The 20,000-nt window shown below is 39.4% G+C and overlaps 1 protein-coding gene across 2 annotated transcripts in view; it reads left to right on the forward strand.

The window, feature by feature from the left end:
- The window catches only part of LOC145483686 (ATP-binding cassette sub-family C member 4-like), a 34,121-nt gene that overhangs the window by 2,990 nt on the left and 11,131 nt on the right, over positions 1-20,000 (forward strand). For both annotated transcript variants that reach the window (XM_081462228.1, XM_081462229.1), the window contains exons 4-18: positions 1,361-1,481; positions 2,078-2,293; positions 7,750-7,839; positions 7,939-8,102; positions 11,596-11,721; positions 12,330-12,579; positions 14,308-14,421; positions 15,212-15,256; positions 15,352-15,393; positions 16,367-16,558; positions 16,980-17,074; positions 18,170-18,256; positions 18,718-18,814; positions 19,099-19,380; positions 19,490-19,621. In XM_081462228.1, coding sequence (XP_081318354.1) covers positions 1,361-1,481; positions 2,078-2,293; positions 7,750-7,839; positions 7,939-8,102; positions 11,596-11,721; positions 12,330-12,579; positions 14,308-14,421; positions 15,212-15,256; positions 15,352-15,393; positions 16,367-16,558; positions 16,980-17,074; positions 18,170-18,256; positions 18,718-18,814; positions 19,099-19,380; positions 19,490-19,621 — 2,053 coding nt within the window. The remainder of the gene's footprint in view (positions 1-1,360; positions 1,482-2,077; positions 2,294-7,749; positions 7,840-7,938; positions 8,103-11,595; positions 11,722-12,329; positions 12,580-14,307; positions 14,422-15,211; positions 15,257-15,351; positions 15,394-16,366; positions 16,559-16,979; positions 17,075-18,169; positions 18,257-18,717; positions 18,815-19,098; positions 19,381-19,489; positions 19,622-20,000) is intronic.

The raw sequence follows: 20,000 nt of genomic DNA on the forward strand, positions 1-20,000 counted from the left end.
GCAAGTGCTATGTTTTGAATGCTGTTTTTGCATTTGCTTTCACACCCAGTCCTTTCAAACTTATTACGTGTAATAGGGAATGATTAAATAGTGTTTTCCTATCATCTCTGTTAAAATTTTGGGGTTTAGTCTTGAATTATAAATGCCCAAACAAATGTGTTTTTACTGTTTGTGTGGCTTTATTTGTGATTTTCTTGAATTTTCTTTGGTGAAATCTTCCAAAATTTTTACAACACATTGCTTCCAGCGGGATACGAATTTTAAAAACGAAAAAAGCTGGGCTTGTAAAGGCAGTTTTTGTGATTTTTTCGAATTTATGTCTTTTGCTGCTGCAAAAGATCTGGTCTTATAGATATCCCTGAAAAACGAGCTCCGACTGAAGTAAAATATTTACTACCAATCTGCCAAATTTTACGGAATGTCACCGAAGGAAAAGTAGGAAAATTCATTGTCAGTTTTGCTTTTAGTGCTCATGTTGACATCAGAAAATATCCAAAAACACTGACGTTGTCCTTCGAGTGCGTGCAAATTACTTGAGCTTTCGTTCTCAGTGTGCATGTGATTGTAAAACTATAGGGAGCCACCTTAAGCATTAAATAGAAACCTGTGAACAAGTAAGTAAGCGAGCTTGAGGGCTGTACTGGGGAATATTGGTCCAAGTCCTGGCAGTACAGACCAAGCATAGCAAGGTTGGTATAAAAATGACTGAGGGCCAATGTTCCCTAGCACGGCTTGAGCAAAAGAGGTTAGTAAGCAGTTTATCATGTGGAACTCAGGCCATGCTTTTCAAAACAAAAATATGTATGGCTCTTGACTGTTTCCATTTAAGACTACCTTGCCATATGATATTAGTTGATATGAAAGTACTTTGAGATCAGAAGGGAACACTGGTTAAGAAAACTTTGAACTAAAAAAAAAGCAGTTAATTTTAGGCCAAGGCAAAGAAAAATTAGTTTGAAATTTAGAATTTGAAATAACTGAGTTTGAAATAACAGCAGTAAATGACTAACAAATACAAGCAAATCCAAGGGAAATGGGGGTGTAAGTGCGAAATAATAGTGAGTTCAAAGTAGAAGAGGCATGAATGATTTGGTAGGGTACAATTTTACAGGGATTAAACTTTTATTAATTTTCTGAAAACAAGATGAAAATCCATAGAAAATAACATACTGTATTTACAGAAGTACTGCAAAATATAGAATAAGTTGGTTTGGTACAGTGTTACTTAGTTCCCTTGCCTTCACTGGTTATTAGTCAGTCTTGTATAAAAAGGAGGTCTCTTAAAGCTAATTTCCGCATACCCATTAAGTTGAAAAAGTAATGTGTTGTTATCACTATTTTTTGTCTACTATATTTCAAGGGAGTGGGAGAAGGAAAAATACAATGCAGACGAAAAAGGAAGAACTCCAAGCCTTCTGCGAGCTGTTATCAGGGCATTTGGAAAAGGCTATATAGCTCTTGGTATTTTGGCAATAATCACTGTGAGTTCAGTTTGCAATGTCTGCGGTGATGTATTTGAACCATCAAAAAATAACAAATACATCAACAAGTAAATCTTATTTTCAAGTGAATCTTTGAATTGTAAAGTAAAACCCTCTTCTATTTTGACTATTACATTATCATCACATGGCATCTTTTATATGTAGTAAACTGGATGAGACATCAGATTTGTAGCCTTTAAAAATTATTATAGAAAAGTTTAAGTAGTCCTTAACAGAGCATACAATAATGGAGACCATGTTGAGTTTATTGGACCCTCGCGATTGGATCTCACAAGATCCTTCAATTTAAGATCTGTTTAAGATCGTATGGTAACAGGTATATCACAACTGTGAGGATCTTGGAGAATTCATCTCAGCAAGTATTTGTAAGGATTAATTATTGCTAATATATAAAGATGTTTTATTTCAAATCAAGGATCGTCAAAATCACTTTAAGGATCCTTGAAAGGTCCTTTCCTCAATGATCTTTGGTTAGCTGTTGAGGGAGTCAAAAGATCCTTTACATGTAGATGCTATAAGGTTATGCATAAATATCTTATGTGTTAAGTATCTGATGCATCTTTAAATTGATCTAGGACACATTACGGATAGTTCAGCCCATCTTCCTTGGCTTCCTTATAACCTATTTCAACCAAAAAACCACTACAACACAGACACAAGCCTTCCTGTATGCATTGGGAGTTTGTGTATGCAGCATCTTGTCCAGTTTTTTGATGACACCATTCACATTCCTACGACAGTGCTATGGCATGAGAGTAAGGATTGCCTGCACATCTCTTGTGTACAACAAGGTAAGTGAAGCATTTTTAAGGGTTTTTTGTGGATATACAAGTGTAACACATCTATTATAGAAGATCAAGACCTATTTTATGTAATCATTGTGAAGAAATGACTAGAAAATTTGTCACACACAAGAAGTTGTGTATTTTGTTAACTGTGTTATGGAAACAAAAATATTGATAGTTCAGTAACAGTTAATATATTCTATTTATCATATATTGAACAACCACTTCCGGGTGTGTCAACACGAACCTTGAATGACCCTCTTCATTATGTCCTTTCAATCAAAATTACATAATAATGACTTTGAGAGAATATACCGACCTGCACAAAATAACGAAAACTGAAAATATATACTGAATAATAACTTTACTGAATAAAGTTTACAATAATGCCAGACGCCAGTACTTGAAAATTTTAGTCGGCCTTAAAGTCATTGGATATTTGAATTTTTTGGCGGAAAAGTGGCCATATGACTTGAATGAATACAAATGAAGACAACCTGATATATACCAATGCCCCGTTAATGAAGCATTGTGACAACATGTCACAATGACATAACACCCCAGGGGCGAGGTTACACAACCCATGATAAATACATTTACTTTGAGTTTGCCATTTAAATTTGATTGTGTTCACAAGGTACATCGAAACATATGATTGCAAGCTATCATAGTGATTGTCACAGTATGTCCAGCGTGACACATCATATACGGGCATGCGCGCCCCATGCATCATGTAATCTCTTGTTAGGCCAAGCACATGGCGATTAAAATAAGGCTTTAAGCAAATCTATATTCGTGTCCACGTTCCATTCCACCGCATGGTGTCAGAAGTGGTGGCCTGAGAAGATACTGGATCCTCCAGGTGAAGCATTTCAAGCATTCGAACATAAATTCATTCAAGCGCAAGTTGTAGAGCACATCAATTACTTCGAGCATTCAAAAACAACATGGCCGAGATACGCTGGTATTTGGCGTGGCGTCTGATAAAGTACGCAAAGACGCAATAGTTCTTGGTAACGGGCTAACCTTCAAGCAAGGCTACGACCTGGCAAAAGTCAAGGAAAGCACTAAAGCACAAATGAAGATAATTTCCAAAGGTGACGAGAAATCTGATCTTCACACAGTTCAAAGAGAATCTGCATATTCGACTAAAAAACACCCACCGGGACAAAGCTTCACACACCAAACTTCCTATGGCGACCAAAACCAAAGAGATCATACCGAAAGAAAACCTCGCCGACTTCAATTCAAGTCGAAAGGCTGCTTCAGATGTGGAAACACCCATGATAAATCAGCGAATTGCCCTGCCAAGAATGCAAAATGCAAGCACTGTGGCAAGACTGGCCATTACGTGAGAGTGTGCATGCAAAAGGTTCAAAAGGTTCACCAGATCGTGAGTAGCCCAGAGTACCAGGGCCAGGACATCCACCTAGAGGATGAGTACCCCCTTGAGGATGATTATGAGTACACTCTCAAAGAAGAATCAGAAGAAGAAACAAGCGACACAGAACCCATTACTGTATTTCTTGGAACTCTCACTTCAACAAAGCACCAGCAAACCCAAGAAATATCACTAAACGCCCTCGACAGCCACCCAGACAAAATCTTTGCCAAGGTCAAGATTAATGAAGTCCATGACATGAGCCTGAAAGTAGATACGGGAGCAGACGCCTGCGTCATCACCTCCGCAGACCTACAGCACTTCCCATTCCTGATTACTATCCTTCCATGCAGCAATGTCCTTAGAGGATATGGAGGCTTTGAAATAGAAAACCTTGGCGTTGCCACCTTAAAGGTCTCCTTTAAGGACAAGTCAGTCAATATCAAATGCAACATCGTGGAAGCCACAGGAAACCCATCTATGCTGGGGTGCCGACAATGCCAAAATCTGGGAATAATATCAACAAATTTAGATGAAGTTAACACCATTCCCCCAACCAAGACAGAAGCTGAGGCACAACGTGGTCAGCTATCCAAGCCCACTGTTATGGAAGAATACCAAGATTGCTTCGACAAGCTAGGCTGTTTTCCGGGAGAGAAGTATCACATTCAGCTAATTGACCATCCTGTCCCAGTCATCCACCCGCCACGCACCGTTCCAGTACACATACTTCCCTTATACAAGGAGGAACTTGATAAAATGATCGCGGACGATGTCATCACAGCCGTGACCGAGCCAACCGACTGGGTAAACTCAATTGTATGTAACATCAGAGAAACTCCTGAAGGCAAAAAGAAGATCAGACTCTGCCTTGATCCTAAGGACCTCAACAAGAGTGTACGTCGAGAGCACTATTACACCTGTACCATCAATGAGCTCCTACCCCAGCTGCATGGAAAGAAATTCTTCTCTGTTGTTGACACTAAAAAAGGTTATTGGCACGTAACCTTGGACCGCGAGTCAAGCCTGCTGTGCACCTTTAATACTCCCTTCGGACGGTACCATTTTAAACGATTACCCTTCGGGGTCAAACTCTCCCAAGACATCTTTCAACGCAAACTTGATGAGGTTTACAGGGGCATCCCCAATGTAATGGGGATTGCTGATGACATCGTGGTATGCGGCTCAACCCAATCAGAGCACGACCAAGCCTTTTGTGAAATGCTCAGGGCCACCCGCAAGCACAATGTCAGCCTAAACTCTGAAAAGCTGCGGTTCAAGCAGGCACAAGTCGACTTCTACAGGCACGTTCTGACAGAGAATGGAATCCAACCAGCGAAGGAGAAGCTTGAAGCAATCCACAACATGAAGAGCCCATCAAACAAGGGGGAGCTTCAGACTATCCTGGGCATGGTAACTTACCTGAACCGCTTCTCAAAAAAGCTAGCGGACCTAACATCGCCACTAAGAGAGCTAACCAAGCAGAACGTCCATTTTAGCTGGGAGCCCCACCACCAGCAGGCAATCGATAGGATTAAGCAAGATCTCTGTGCGTCCAAACTCATTTCCTATTATGACCCAGATCCGAGTACACCCACGATCCTTCAGTGTGACGCAAGCAAAACAGGCATTGGGGCCTGGCTAAGACAGTCAGACTCTCAAGGGAATGAACACATTGTCGCCATGGCGTCCTGGTCACTCACCGACGCAGAGTCCAGATATTCTAATATTGAGCGCGAGTGTCTGGCAGTCACATATGGCCTGGAGAAGTTTGAGTACTACCTGCTCGGTCGAAACGTGACAGTTGAAACCGATCACTCCCCCTTGGAACAAATTTTCAAGAAAAACATCAATGAGGCTCCAGGCCGGCTGCAGAGGCTACTTCTTAGATGCCTGCGATTTGATATCAATGTCCAGTGCAAGCCGGGGAGATCCATCCCAGTTGCCGACGCCCTGTCACGAGTGTGTCACACGAGAGCAACACATGGCACTGAGACCACGACTAAGGACACCGCATCACAGCGTAACATCCACTTCATATCCACTCCCATTGACCTAACAGCAGTAAAGTCCTCTACAGTACAAGATCCTACCATGAATCTACTGAAGAATACCATCTACAATGGCTGGCCTCCCTACAGAAAACAATGCCCGCAAGAACTATGGGAGTTTTGGAACTTCTGATGCGACCTCACCTTAGAGAACGGTCTAGTACTAAAAGGTAGCAGGATCGTCGTACCAGCCTCCATGAGAAACCAAGTTCTCCAAGCGATCCACCTGGGACATCAAGGAGAGAACAAATGCATCCTCCGAGCTAGAGAATCAGTGTTCTGGCCCGGTATCTCCGCTGACATCAGGCAGATGGTAAAGGACTGCGACCTATGTAACAAACACAAGCCAGCTCAACCCAGACTACCCATTTTTGCAGCCAGACCTTCCAACCCGACCATGGGAGAAGCTCGGCACGGACATCTTTGAATTTAACAAGGAGAAGTACCTTATGGTCGTCGATTACTACTCAAGATTCCCTGTGATGAGACTCCTCAACGACATGACCAGCCACACCGTGTGCAACCACTTCACAAGCATCCTTGCAGAATATGGCCTACCAGCCACTATCATTGCCGACTTCGGATCTCAGTTCATCAGCGAAAGATTCAAAACCAAATGCGAACAAAGTGGCATCACACTACACTGTAGTTCCCCATACCACCACCAAGCCAACAGCCTGGCAGAGAGGGCAATTGGAACCTGCAAGTCACTATTAAGAAAAGCACTAGAGGAGAAGGAATGCCCTTACACAGCCTTATGGATGTATCGCACGACTCCCCTTAGTGACCAGATGCCATCACCCCACGAGTTGCTGTTTGGACGTAAACCCGAAACGACACTCCCAAGCAGCAGAAGCGCACTGAAGTCCAAACACCCGAATGATGACCTCCACCATGAAGCTAACCAGAAATGCCAAGAGAGGCAAGCAGTATTCTATGACAGGAAGGCTGGTAGCGACAAGAAGGCCCTTAACAACCAAGAACTAGTGTTCGTCTGGAACACCTTGAAGAATACCTGGCAGCCAGGAACTGTGCTAAATAGGCCACAGCCAATGGAGCGCCCCCGAACCTACATGGTAGACATTCAAGGGAAGATCTACCAGAGAACGAGGGAGCACCTGAGACCAAGGAGCCAGAGTGAAATACCCCCCCTCAGCTGGCAGTAACACTCCACCTACGACGACCCCAAAGACGCACACATACCCAATGACAAGGTGACCAGACCACCCCCGTTGTCAGAAGCCAGTCCTCAAGACAGTACACCAACACCAGATCAGTCACTATTTCTCCAACTACTGTGCAGCAAGAGGCAAATTGATCTCGAGCCAGCAGGTGCTGTTGTAACCAGTGAAGGAACCTGTTATCACCCAAAGAGCCAAGTTACAAGGACTGGACGCATCACCCGTGTCCCAACCAAGTTCAAGGATTAAATAGGGACAAACAAAAACTCTTTTATTGATATTGGGTTCCTATTTACACCCATGAAACTGTTCTTAGTTCCTGTTGTTGTTTGATAGACGTTTGATTAATTTGATTAGCATTGATTATCATGTCCCCTTTTATTGATTTATCTGCATGTAACTAGGACCTCTTTTCAGAAAGAGGGGGATGTCACGGTATGTCCAGCGTGACACATCATATACGGGCATGTGCGCCCCATGCATCATGTAATCTCTTGTCAGGCCAAGCACATGGCGATTAAAATAAGACTTTAAGCAAATCTATATTTGTGTCCACGTTCCATTCCACCGCAGTGATTATGTTTTGTTATTTAAGAGCTGCAATAGTTTTAGATCTTAGACTGCCACAATCCTCAACCAGGTGAGTATACTTAATATTGTATGACATATGACAACATAACAACAACATCAACAACATCAACTTTATTTGAGTGTCTATAACATTAAGCTTTAAAATAGAGCTAATTGGGAACACTCTAATAAGTAGTTACATATTAAATGAATAAATAAATTTAATAGTTAAATAATAGATATAATGACATTTTAACTTGCCTTTCTTTGCAATCCTAGGTGTTGAGACTAAGCAGTGCAGCACTGGCAAGTACAACCACTGGCAACATTGTAAACCTGGTTTCTTCTGACACTCAGAAGTTTGACTGGGTATGCAGCATGTTGTGGTTTCTGATCATTTTCCTGTTGATCATTGCGATGAGAATGACAGGTGATCTGTATTAGTATGTTTGGTTTTACTTTGATTAGGCTTGTTTCTTCCTCCACTACCTGATACTTGGGCCAGTAGAAGCACTTGCTGTACTTGGACTTCTGTGGAGAGAGATTGGTGCCTCATCTCTTGCTGGCATGGGGCTTTTGTTTATTTTGGTTCCCATGCAAATTAAAATGGGTGATGCTCTCATGTATTTCAGGTATGTCTCTTCCACCCTGGAAATGCAATCTGCTGAAATGAGAATAACATGGCATGTCATTAGGTCAATTTTGAACAAAATATATCCAACTGTAAGTTCTTTTCATGTCAACTGGTTTCCAACCATTTCTTCATATGGACTTGTGACTGTCTTTTAGATGTATGGTCCTGTGTATAGAGTTGTGCAGTCCAAAGTTAAGGTCAATAAATTACAAAGCCCTCTGCATTACTATTACAGGCTTAGGATACTAGTTTGTCCCTCTGCACACATTGTACTGAAGGTCTATAATCATGCTAGATTATCTAGCCCTCTGCATGCATTGAAGGCTTATAATGGAATCACAGCCTTATGATAGTCCTGCATCATATCCTACAATGTTGGAATATATAGCCTTGTGCACGCATTGCAGTCCTATGGTGCTAGTTGGCCTAACCCACTTCGTGCATTGCAGGCCTGTGATGATTACATATTAGTTTTCTGCACATAATGACTGTCTTGTAATTGTCTTGTAATGAGAGATCATCAAAACCTGTAACTGAGTGGTAAAAAATATGTTGCAGTGTATTTGCTGTGTTAATGGCCAGTGTGGGAAACTCACTATAACAATATTCAGAGACAGGGATATACCTAAGAGCTGGCTGCTGGCTAACTTTACCAGCTGAAAGAGAGCTTATAATTGGCCTAATTCCACTAGGAAACCAAGACTTTGGTTAACATTGAGGGTGAACAGGCCAGAAAAATTGGTTGAGCTTGTTTAAGGTATCAGCCAACCCACCGGAGCCGTATGCGCGTGGATTGTTCTAGTGCTCTTTGTTTCAACACAAACCCCTATAAACCGTATATTTTTTGAAAGCTTTATAATCACGATTATAGCTAATTCCCTTTAAAAGGTATAAAACTTTAATGCGCTTAAAATATGAGGAGGTTTTTCCAAAGCTAAGTGTTTTCATTCATTAAGTTCCACACTCACCAAAAACAAGCAGAAGAAAACGATTAATACGGCTTTCATTTCTTTACATGTTTGCCTAAAAAAATGTGTGTCAGATTTCTGGAATGTGCGTTTGTTTTATTTTTACAAGCAAATATATTCGGGGATGAGAAATTATTGCCACCACCAGTGGAAAATAGGCTATAACTTTGAAATGAAAAGAAGAATTAAAATTCGCAGACATGGTTTTGTAGGTAAGCTATCTGACAACAATTTGGCCAAATTTCAGCCAAATTGGTCCAGGGGCTGCCGAGTTGGAGTTCAAAATGCATGCACAACTCGCCCAAATTTTCATATCGAGAAACAAGGAAAAATAGAATTTCAACCACAATGAGATTAGTGACACCTAGGCATCAAGCAAATAAAGTGTTGATCGATAAAAGAAAGTATCAGTTTTCTTGAACAATAGTAGTTTGACAGGTAACAAGAAACAGACAAATTTTCGTGGTGGTGGGAAACTATCTCATTGATAAAAAGCCACTTCCAAGACCGGCCCAACAATTTATTCCTTGAGGTTAGTAAATGCCGAATCATTTGACTGACTTCTCAAATAGTTCAGATTGCATGCAGCAATGAAAACATCTTAATGACTTTATCTTTGATTATAGCTAGGTTTGTAAAGATGCAGCAGAGGCAGCAGCTAACAGTCCGGTGCCGACATTCTCCTGCAGTTCAATGTCCCTGTGACAGAATTGACACGAAACTGACTCACGAAGCTTTTCTTGCAGGTTTTCTCCAGAAACAATGGTTCGACCATTCAACTTTACGCACGATCCAACATCTTCTTGTTCTTCTTTGGCTTCTTCTAATCAAATTTTAGAATGACTTGCACTCATTTCAACCGACTGCTTTTCACTCGTATCCGGTTTGCATTCATGTTCTTAGATTTCTTGAAGCCATTCGTCTTGGTTGAAGAAAGAACCTTTGTCGCTTGAAGCGAGGTCTGCTGCCGATTCACAGCTAAATGCTTTCTTCCCTTTCTTTGGTCTTAGCTTTGACGAAGAAAAGGGACATGATCTTTTTTTCTTTTTCACAAGATTTGACAAGATTTCACAAGACAGCAACTTTGAGAGCTTCCAAGAATCGCGAATCGCGTGTGTTTAGTGAAACACAAATACATATGTGCTTAGCTGTCACGTAACCTCTCCTTATTTGACAACGTGATGACAAGAGTTGTCAGCGGCTAATTAGAATAATTAAGATGGCAAAATTGTTTTTGCTTAATAACGTCCTGTACGAATAACATTTTTTTGTGGATTTTTTTTAAACGAAAGCTATTCCTAAGATTTATCGAATCATATTACAATCCAAAATTATGTAAAATGGTCGATTTTGGGTTGGCTGCCCGGGGGGGGGGGGGGGCACTGCCATATATGGGCTATATAGGTATGTGCCGCTGTGAAGGGTATGGTTTTCGAGCAGTTTACTCTAGGATAGGGTATATAAATCAGAGAGTTTGGGTCTAGAATAGGGTATAATTTTTCACAAAACTGACTAGTTGGTTGAAGAGTTTATCTAGACTAAGGAGACCAGGAATTGTCACTCAAAAATATAAAAAAATCAAATCGGCAAGTTTAAATTTTCGCAAATCAGCCTCAACAGTGTTGATAGATGGGGGGATTTGGGAAGTTTACTTTTGTATAGGGTAGCAAAATTCAGCTGAACTAGCTCTGGTATAGGCTAAGGGTTCCAGGGTCCCAGCGGCACACCCCCACCCAGAAATTCCCAAAGTAGCCCCCCCCCCCCCCCCTGGGGTTGGCTGATACCTTAACAGTGCCAGCTTAATTTTTTTGTGGTGTTATCCCTGAGCAGTCTGGTTCAAATTTGTCAGGTTTCTCCTGGTTGTGTGTAAGCTAGCCATGAATGTTTTCTATGATGAGTAGATTAATTAAGTTATGAATAGACTAATTTAGTTATGTAAAAGTATGTTTTTTTCTGACATTTGAATTTATGGTTTATGGCTTAAATGCCCTGCAAGACAAAGGTTACCTAGATCTCATCTGCTTGGGAATGGATGAGATAGAAGTAAAATGAGAGGCAGAATCTGTCTGTCCCAAACAGATTATGTTGAGATTACTGGGTGTGTGTATAAACTTGTGGGTCCAAATGATCCTTGTTGGATAGTTTTGATGTTTGCTTATTTTCCCTTAGTACTGCTGAGGGAGGTGCGGTGACCTCATGGTTAGTGTGCTTGTTCCCGGAGCGAGCGGTCCGGGTTTGAGCCCTGGCCGGAGACACTGTGTTGTGTTCTTGGGCAAGACACTTAACTCTCACAGTGCCTCTCTCCACCCAGGAGTATAAATGGGTAACGGCAAATTGTTGGGGAAACCTAGCAAATTGCAGGGGAGTGACCTGCCATGGACTAACATCCCGTCCAGGGGGAGTAGAAATACTCCTAGTGGCTTCATGCTACAGAAACCGGGATAAGCTCTGGCAGCTACAAGCCATTCGGCTCCAAGGCTTCACTTTTTCTCCTGAGAACTGAGGCTTTGTTTTATCCCTAAGGCGTCAAGTTTCCCGTTTAATCGATGAGCGTGTGAAAGTGATGAATGAAGTAATTAGTGGTATGCGAGTGATTAAATTGTATACTTGGGAGGATTCAATAACTCAGTGGATCAGCAAAATAAGGATGTAAGTACGTACTTGTAAATATTATTAGTTTTTGATTATTTATCACAATTTTAGGCAGGATAACAAATTTCATAATGATTCATCAGTAATAGTATCTGGACTGAGTGGAGTACTATTCATGGAGTAATCGCACAAATAAATTAATTTCAAAATCAGAGGGGTATGCAGTGTGATTAACCTTTTTGAAATTACAAGAACAAGTATTCTCTGAATTGTTTGACATGAAGTGTGATTACTTATTAATCCTATCAATAATAAATTTTGAGATTAAAAAGTCTTTTGAGAACTGCTTTTGAACAAAAAGACAGTTGTGCTTTCTATAAATTTTAACAATTTTCATCCAAAGAATGGACTTCCTAGGGTGATGCAAAAGCTGTAGCCTAAAGCTTACGAAACCAATTTTTGATGAAAGGTTGAGGCAAAACAAAGTTACATAAACATATTGTAGCAAGCTAATTTTCTTGAGAGAGACTGAAGGTTACCAGTATCCATCATTTGAATCATGAGCAATTTGGCCCACCTTTCATTTGTTTGCTAAGGGGAACTCACGGTATTTACCGTAGCTGTCACAGATTTTTCAATTAATAGTGAATTTTTATTCTACTCAGCTCTGAGCTTTCCTGGTTTCGCAAGCTGGCCTATGTACGTGGTGCATTTATGTCATTCTTCTTCAGTTCTTCAGTGTTGGTTACTTTTGTGACATTCATGACCTATGTGTTAACTGGTGAAATTTTAACTGCCCAGAAGGTCTTCACTTGTCTATCACTATTCAACTCTGTTCGCTTAGTAATGGCACTGTTTTTTCCTGTTGCCATTACTCTCATGAATGAAGGAAGAGTCTCTATTGAGCGAATTCAAGTAAGTGTATGACTGAGTGGTTTACATGTTCATCTAGAACAGAGGTGCTCTTTGGCATTAGGGAGTTTACACATTCAAGCACAATGACAATGCCGAGAATGACATAGATTGAAAGACTACTTCATACTCTACTTAAGAATTTCATGTATCCCTAGGTCTATTTAGTGTGCGTATTGGTGTTAGAACTACAGTATGTGTATCCTCACATCAACATGTTAAGAGTCCCTGTCCATAAATATGGAAAAGAACTCGGCAAGGGTCGAAAATTCGATTTCGCTCATATTTTTACGGTAGATAGGCTGAGGCATGGCAAAAACTACTGGATAGTTTTTTTGGCAAAATATCCTTTTATTTCAAAGAAATATGCAAATTACCAAATTCCGTTAAAATCGTCATTTGACGCACCATTTTATTAAACAAGTTTGAGAGCCTTGCATGCAAAACCACATCATTCTTCCATCTTTAAAACACTCAAATATTTTTGTGCAATGTTTAATTGTGTACTGGGTTGATTTTAGGGAATGCTGCGGTTTTTGTTGGGTGTAAAATAATTAAATTTCGAAGACATGTATTTCACTCACTTAAAAGTACTTCGTAAAAATAATTGATTTTCACCATGTGCAAAACCTTCAAATGGATTAAGCTTCTGGTGGTTGAATCGCAGAAGGATGATCTACAGATTCCTTTGGAATTTCTTTGGGCAAATGATTGTGAGGGACGCGAGAGCTTTTCAAAGTATGTTAAAAATGCAGATATTTGACCGTCCGTCGTCAAATCTTGATTTACGGGTTAGACATATATTTTAGCATGCGCCACATGTCTTGAGCTATATTAAGTTGAAATAGACACAGAACAGATAATTTCGAAATGTTCTAACCTTATTTGCGGTAAAAGGCAGGTCCAAAAACCGATTGACGTGTTTCCGTCACCATTCGTCGCACGTAAAGCAGAAGTTTGCTTTTGTGTACACAACGTCCCATGTACATTGCCAACTGTCAACTTATTTAATGGTCGAATACCATGAATCTATGACCCTCTTTCGACACATATGATCACCACTGCATCTAAGTCAAAAAGGGCTAAGTGATTTGTAGATAGTTGCTTGCTTTGCACTCCACCAAAACATTATGTTTGATCATCGTTTACATACTGTTGCTGTTGCTGCTTGAATCCTTGCTTGCAGCAGTTCATTGTTTGTTCATCACGCAATGCTGTCATCCCATTTTAGGGGTTAGGGTAGGACAATTTCTATCCCAATACGTAAGGGTCCGAAAGGCTTGGAACCACAGGGAGCACACAATCTTGTTGAGTAGGAAGAGTTACACCAACTTGTTTTTTTAAGGGCATGCATACATGTAGCCAATTCCAGATTTCAGACTTTCTATTCTGCTAATTAAACCTTTTTTGATGTTCTTGTTGCCTTTGTCATCAAGTTACACCAACTTGTTTTTTTAAGGGCATGCATACATGTAGCCAATTCCAGATTTCAGACTTTCTATTCTGCTAATTAAACCTTTTTTGATGTTCTTGTTGCCTTTGTCATCATGGTTTGCATAAACGCCCTATAAATAACTCTTTGATGATATCACAAGTGGATTTGGCATCAGCTGATTACATATTTATTGCTAAGACAATGTGCTTGTTCTTTTATGAAAAATTGTATAAAGATAGTTTTTTTTCTGTGATTATTTATGGTTATTTGATTAACATACACTCTTATACTTTTAGAAACTACTACTTCTAGATGAGTTACACTCTCCGGGATTGACAACATCAAACTTGAGGCCTAAACCTCAAGACTGTGGCATTAAAGCCGAAAATATATATGCTAGCTGGAGTAAGGTAACCGTTAAATTTTTTTTGGCAGTGGTAAACCTATTATAACCACACTCTCATGGTGCAAACCCCAAAATACCCATACTTCCTCCACAGAAGGGATTTCCTGGGGATGGGGATTCTGTATGACCAAAAATGTAAAGAAATGTATGAAGCTTAATTGGAATTTTCAGAGGGGTGGGGTGTTACAAAAAAATCCCTTCTGTGGGGGAGGTTTGGATATTTTCTGGAACCACACATTTTAACATAAGCTAACAACTTGAAAATTGATTGTTGATTTGGTAAAGTAGCCATGTACAATTAAAGAGATCTCTATTGAAGATGGAAACATTATGCCAACAATAGGCATTACGAATTGCATCAAAATAGTGCAAAGCAGGTAAACTGTATTTGTGTTCTCATGGTTAACTTGCATTAGTTAGACCTGACCTACTCAACTTTTACATATACATGGACTTTTTGTGGTACTGAACGGATTTGTATTACCATGTCATGTTTTAAAAAATGTGATGCCCATTTTCAGGGACTTGGGTGAAATAAGGGTGAATAGTGTAGGAAATTGTCTTGCTATTTTGCCATTTCAGGCATACTAAGTGTGAGTGGAACGTTCCAACATTTTCTTCTTCCAATTTAACGGGTTTTAGCCACTAGCCCATATTATTTTTTTTGGTCTTAATTAGTACTCTTATCTGGCAGTTAACGGTATGCTTTATTGTATGTAAAGAGTACCGGTACTTTCTTGATCAATATTTTAGTTATATTTTCTAAAGGAGGCTCAATTTGCTTTAAATTCCAGGAACAGAAGCCGACCCTCAGCAATCTTAGCTTTGAAGTTGCACCGGTGAGCTCAGAATTTTGTCCCAGTTGCTTTTTAAGGTGGCTTATTTGATTTGATAAATTTGCTTTAATTTATTGTTGTTTATTATTTTTTCAAAGGGTGAACTACTAGCAATTATTGGACCAGTTGGTTCTGGAAAGGTTGGTAGTGTAAATACTGTGTGTTATAAATAAAGAACTGCACCGGTATTGCAGAGGTCATAGGTTCAAATCATGTTCAAGCCTGAATTTTTTCAGGCTTTAATTTCACAACTGCTTAAGTTGTGTATAACTGTGATGATGAATCAAGTCTTCATATCTTTCTCCGCAGTTCAAATATATGTTCTTTCATATATTCACTTGCATAAAACATTTACTCTACAAGAAATTATTACTATACTTCTCCAAAAAAATTGTGTCAATCTCCTGTCAGGTAAAAATTCCATTTCCACAATAAAGTGGCACCTTAATTTACAACCAGACTAAAAATTGTTTTGACCCAAAAATTAACATTGAATTGTATGCTATTGAACAATAAAAAACAAACCCTGTGGGAGGTGCGGTGGCCTCATGGTTAGTGCGCTCGTCTCTGGATCAAGCGCTCTGGGTTTGAGCCCTGGCTGGGGACATTGTGTTGTGTACTTGGGCAAGACACTTTACTCTCACAGTGCCTCTCTCTACCCAGGTGTATAAATGAGTACTGGCAAACTTAATACTGGGGGAACTCTGCAATGGACTAGCATCCCATCTAGGGGGGAGTAGGAATACTCTTATTTGTGTCATGCTATCGAAACTGGGATAAGCTTTGGCCTGATGGGCCACTTGGCTCATATAGAGACTTTACCTTACCTACCTATTTACCAGAGGGTTCTGTATTTATGCTCCTCCTCATTCTTAGACATATCTTTGTACACGTGTGCAGTGCACATGATCTGACTTGGTAGGTATATTTTCCTTGTGTTGTTGTAAGATTTTTTTGTACCATTCACGGTAACCTTTCAAAGGAATTACTTTGTCATTTTCTTGCCTCCCTGTTCAAAAACGTCCAATAAGGAGACTTAAATGGGAAAAATTTTCACATATAATTAGTTCAGCTTTAAACTTTTCAAATTTTTACTTTTTGTTCATTGCATAGACTTCTCTTCTGTTGTCTATTTTGGGGGAACTACCTATGTCTGAAGGCCAAATTACTGCGAGGGGCAAAATTGGTTATGCATCACAGCAGGCTTGGATTTATAATGGCTCATTACGGCAAAACATTATCTTTGGAGGTGAATATGAAGAGGGCAGGTACTATGAAGTGATCAAGACTTGTGCACTGCAAAAGGTATAGTTGAAATAATATGGTTTCTTATGGACTATACAGGTAGTTTCCATGGACTTTCATTACATTGTAATGTTTAATATATCAGTTGCTTATATATTATTAATTAATAATCAAATGATTTTTCTCATGCAATTTGAAACAAGGAAGCACTTCTACATTTTTCAAGGACTACAAATTGCACTTGTTCTATGGGCTCTTGTGCGTTTACTTGTATTTGTTTGTTCCAAATTGCACTCAAAATCATGTACTCACCTGTGCAAATTGTTTAAGTAGAAAGAATTACTTAGGTGGGCCTCATCCCATGGTGCAATGAGGACAGATGAGATGGTGAACATGAATCAATTAATACTGAGAGGACCTTTCTTGCTTTATTCCTCAACACTCCTCTCATATTATTTTAATTTTGAAATGCTTCTCATAGGATATTGACTTGTTAGCTGAAGGTGACATGACTCTTGTTGGAGAACGAGGTGTCTCCCTGAGTGGAGGGCAAAGGGCAAGAGTAAATTTGGCAAGGTAACTTTAGACTTTTTCTCCTTTGTTATGTTTTTTGTAAATCTAATATTATCAACAGTGTGTGATACATATCCAATATTAGAAAATATGATAGTTGGGCATTCTGGCTTCCACATATGTAATGAAATGTTTAAAGTGCTACCACAGTTCAAACCCTATTAAACAGACACCCGTGGTGAAATGGATGGTGGCCACTTCATAGGGGCTGGCCTAATAGAGATAAAAACAATAGAAAAGCCGTTGTTGGGACTTTGATCACTGGCCGCCTAACAGGGGTGGCCATTTAATAGGTGGCCACATAATAGTGGTTTGACTGTATGAACAAACTTTTACTACTTGGAATTTTAGAGGTATATCGTAGAGAATCTGATCATATCAAGTGACATTGGAAGGGATATGTATAGTAAAAATCTAGAAGTAATGTATTGTACTCAACACCACAAGTTTCCAGCTTTCATACATATCGTGTATAAATGAAGGCAACCTACCTACCTACCTACAGTAAAAAGGTGGCTACAATGTAACAAGAATTATATATGATGGTCAATGTCAATAGAAGATGTGGGTGGATTTCAGGTGCAATAAAACAGAGTTTTTTGGTCAGAGAAGTGGTCTCAGTGTCATTTATTTAAGTTGAGATGTAAGATGCCAGTCATCCTATCTGAGGGGTTCCTTTAACCATTCATGTAACAAAGCTTTTTGTTGGATCATTATAACGTGCATATGCTTCGACTTTTGGTTTCAAATTGTTGAACCTAATCAGTGGCGGATCTAGGGGAGGGGCCTGGGGGACCTGGCCCCCCTATTTTGGGTACAAAAAGAAAAAATCACAGAAGGAAGAAAAACCAGTAGGGTGAGCAAAAACAACCCCCTCCCCGCTTAGCTCAAGGTCTGGATCTGCCACTGCTAATTTGTTTTGTATTTTCCTTTGTTTCAGATTATGATATTAAGTATGAAAAAAGTAATCAAACCTCTCAGAACAAATTTAATCCAAAAGCAACTCTTAAACCAAAATGCACACATCAATGATATCACTCAAACAACGTTGAACTTTTTCTTGTAATAATGTGCTAATTGTTTTTTTTAATTGTCCAGGGCTGTGTATGCGGATGCTGATATTTATCTTATGGATGATCCCCTCAGTGCTGTAGATGCAGATGTTGGAAGACATTTGTTTGATAAGTTAGTTCACTTGAGATATACAATGCCTCATTTTGCACATCTGAATTCAGAACCACTTCTCTTTTGTGAATAAGTTTGAAAAATACATTGAACCTTGTTTTTTACAAAGTTTTAATTTCTCATGATATACATGAGATTTATTCAACCAAGAATAAAGATGGAATAGAGTCTACTCTGTCAGTCCTGTAGAATGTGCGGTTGAAATTATCCCAGCAGCGTTTTGAGAAGAGGCAGTACTTCCATTTCCAAGTATAAAATAAAATAAAAAAATGCTATGCTATTGTGCATCTGTGCAAACAAAATGGATCATTTTTCTGCAGCCGAGGTAGTCTTTGTTCTTTCTTCCAGACTTTTGCAATGTTTTGTTCAAAAAATGTTGTACAAGGATTTGGTTTAATTCTTTTTGCCAAGATTCCTTTCTCATACCTAGAATTGTTATGTTACTTACTGCATGTTTCTAGGTGCATCTGTGGTTATTTGTCAAGCAAACCTCGTATCTTGGTTACCCATCAGCTGCAGTATTTGAAGGAGGCTGACGAGCTGCTAGTCCTGTCAGACGTAAGTATATCATATTTTCAGTTTCAGAATCGTTTTGTAGGCTTTTGATAATGGTACACTAAAGCAGTGTTCTGTTTGTTACTGTGGTAAATGAATGTAATGACATTGCAGAGGTAAGTAAGGTGTTGATTACTTTATGGTGGTAAAAACTAAAGGCTAATTAATTAAACCATGTATGTATGTATGACGGTGTGAAGGTCAATTAAAATGTGTGAAAAATTAAAATTGTGTGTATTTATATTGACTGTTGACAAACTATTTGTAAATTGCACATTTTCTTGAAGGGTGAATGCATTGGCCAGGGCACATATCAAGATCTTTCTAAATCTGGCATTGACTTCATGGCACTACTAATTGAGGAAGACGAAGATGATTCTGCCATCGAATCTGATGACGAACCAAATCAAATGGAGCGTAAAATGAAACGAACATTAAGTCGCCTTCACAGTCATAGTCTTTCTCTGGCTCGTGCGGACAGTGTGCAGTCACGCTCCTCTCACAGGACAAGCCTCCTGATGGAAAGTCAGTTATCAATTTTAACCTCAGAAACTGAAATCTCCATTTTTGTAAGTTTATGGCTTGAGACTTGTCGTAAAACACGATCTTTTGAAGTATTTTTATCTTAGAATGAAACAGGTCGTGCTAGAAATTGTCTAATATTTTCTTTATTTTAAGGACGAGGATATCCTTCCCAAAGAAACTAAGCAAGAGGGAGCCGTCACTAGGGATACGTATCTTCAGTATTTCAAGTCTTTGCATAGCCTGGCAGCTTCTATGTTTGTTCTATTTTTGTTTGCAGTAACGCAGGTATTTGGAATTTCCAAGTTATACATGTAACAAGTTTACATTGTACCAAGGATCTTTTAATTCCATCTTTTGAAGAATGTCAAGTTATCGAAAGTTAGGAAGAACGTTATAGACGATTTAAACATTTCGGTGATATTACAGAAACAAAAGATTTAAATTGTTTGTATACAAACCATGTTTCACTGACGCGGGTCATTCAAAATGGCGGAAGGAACAGCGGGGTGGTGCGACACTTTATACTACTCACTCATTGTCATCACAATATTCTCAGGTTTAAAGTTTGTCGCCAAATAAAGTAAACAATCGATACAAATCAGTAGTTCAACATTCAGTCATGCCAATCACATAAACATAAGCTTATAAACCAGACTTCATGTTT

Source organism: Orbicella franksi, chromosome 4 (assembly GCF_964199315.1).
Source record: "Orbicella franksi chromosome 4, jaOrbFran1.1, whole genome shotgun sequence".
Taxonomy (NCBI): domain Eukaryota; kingdom Metazoa; phylum Cnidaria; class Anthozoa; order Scleractinia; family Merulinidae; genus Orbicella; species Orbicella franksi.